Raw genomic sequence first — 1,806 nt, 5'->3', positions numbered from 1 at the left:
AAAACCTACCATTTTCAAGCAACAGAATAACTCTATTGCCAGATTTCTTCCTTCAATCTCTGCCAAAATACAGTAACGTGTCCAATGTTCAAATCCTTCTCTTACCCTCTCTTTAAAATTTCATCTTCATCATTCTCTTGTCCCAGTTTCATCGCTTTTCCTTTGCAGTACTGATCATCGATCAACCATTAATTATTTTCTCGCAACATAATTGAATGGAAGACAATGCTTCAAGCTGCATGATTTCATGTGCCAAGATATTGAATATGCCTGCAGAAACTTCAGATTCTAACAATACGAATAATTACTACACGTTGCCGGCAAGCAAGCGCATGAGACACGACAACAACATTAATATTTCCCCCTCAACAACAGCAACGGCAAAATTCAAAGGGGTTGTGCCTCAGCAAAATGGACATTGGGGTGCACAGATATATGCCAACCACCAGAGGATATGGCTTGGTACATTCAGATCTGAAAAGGAAGCAGCCATGGCTTATGATAGCGCAGCAATTAAGCTTCGCAGTGGGGATTCACATAGAAACTTTCAATGTACAGACCGGATTGCTCAAGAGCCTACATTCCAGAACCATTACAGCACAGAAGCTGTCTTAAACATGATTAGGGATGGCTCCTATCCATCAAAGTTCGCTGCTTTTCTTCGTACACAATCTCAAAACAACGAAAATATTGGAATCTGCAGTCTGAAACAAACAAGGATAGTGCATGGCGATGGACATTTTTCATGCAGCCAACTTTTTCAAAAGGAGTTGACACCAAGCGATGTAGGAAAGCTTAATAGACTTGTCATTCCGAAAAAATATGCCGTCAGACATTTTCCTTACATTTGTGAAAGTTTGGAAGGCAAAAGTAATAGTACTACAGGATCAGGTACCGCTCATGTCGATGACATTGAGTTAGTATTCTATGACAAGCAAATGAAGCAGTGGAAATTCCGGTACTGTTATTGGAGGAGTAGCCAAAGTTTCGTATTCACTAGAGGTTGGAATAAATTTGTGAAGGAAAAAAAATTGAATGCTCTTGATATTATCACATTCTACACATGTGACAGTGGTGAAAAGGGAAAAGAGGGCGAGACATTTTGTTTGATAGATGTGATTTATAATGGGGGAGATCAGAGCAAGAACTGTTTGGCTGAATATCAGGGGATCTGTGATGGTAATCAGTCGTTGCAGGTGGAATTAGAGTTAAATTTGGGAAAAAATGTTGGCTACAAATTAGATTATAAGGATGACGACGGATCATATTCGAACGAAGATGATCAGAAGGTACGTCTGAATATGGATGAAAAAGGTATTAGGATCTTTGGTGTACATATCAGCTGACAGGGATCAGATAAGGTTCATAATTTAGTACTGGTTAATTTAATTTCTTCTTTATTCTCTTAGAGTTTTACCCACAAAGCTAGACGTTCGTGGTGCCTGCACATATGTACGGGGATGCACCAATTAGAGCATTAGTACTTTCTTAATTAGGATTGTTAAGATTTGAGTGAAGTTGTAATCCTGTACATTCTGCAGAAACATCCATAAAATGGCACATATATTTTGCGTCTTGAAAGCTGTGAAGATTCCTTCGATTCGTTTTATACACACATTTTTTTTTATAACAAGTCAAACATTCATTCATATCAAAGAGTCCTTACAAATAGAGTTTTTATCAAGCCAAATGGCTTGACTTATAAAAGAAAAACATAAATCCCACCACATAACAATGTCTTCAACTTCTCTTGCATATCTTGCCAATTGATGGGCAGCACCATTACCCAAGTGATGAACATACTCA

The 1,806-nt window shown here is 38.2% G+C and overlaps 1 protein-coding gene across 1 annotated transcript; it reads left to right on the top strand.

Annotated features, from left to right (window-relative positions):
* Window positions 1-215: 215 nt before the first annotated feature.
* On the top strand, window positions 216-1,346 carry LOC122291180 (AP2/ERF and B3 domain-containing transcription factor At1g50680-like). The gene has a single exon (XM_043098818.1). It carries the CDS (start codon window positions 216-218, stop codon window positions 1,344-1,346), a length of 1,131 nt encoding a protein of 376 aa, XP_042954752.1.
* Window positions 1,347-1,806: the final 460 nt, after the last annotated feature.

This window comes from Carya illinoinensis, chromosome 13, assembly GCF_018687715.1.
Source record: "Carya illinoinensis cultivar Pawnee chromosome 13, C.illinoinensisPawnee_v1, whole genome shotgun sequence".
Classification (NCBI taxonomy): Eukaryota; Viridiplantae; Streptophyta; class Magnoliopsida; order Fagales; family Juglandaceae; genus Carya; species Carya illinoinensis.
The sequence above is the reverse complement of the archived record's forward strand: the minus strand, read 5'-3'. Positions and strand labels throughout refer to the sequence as shown.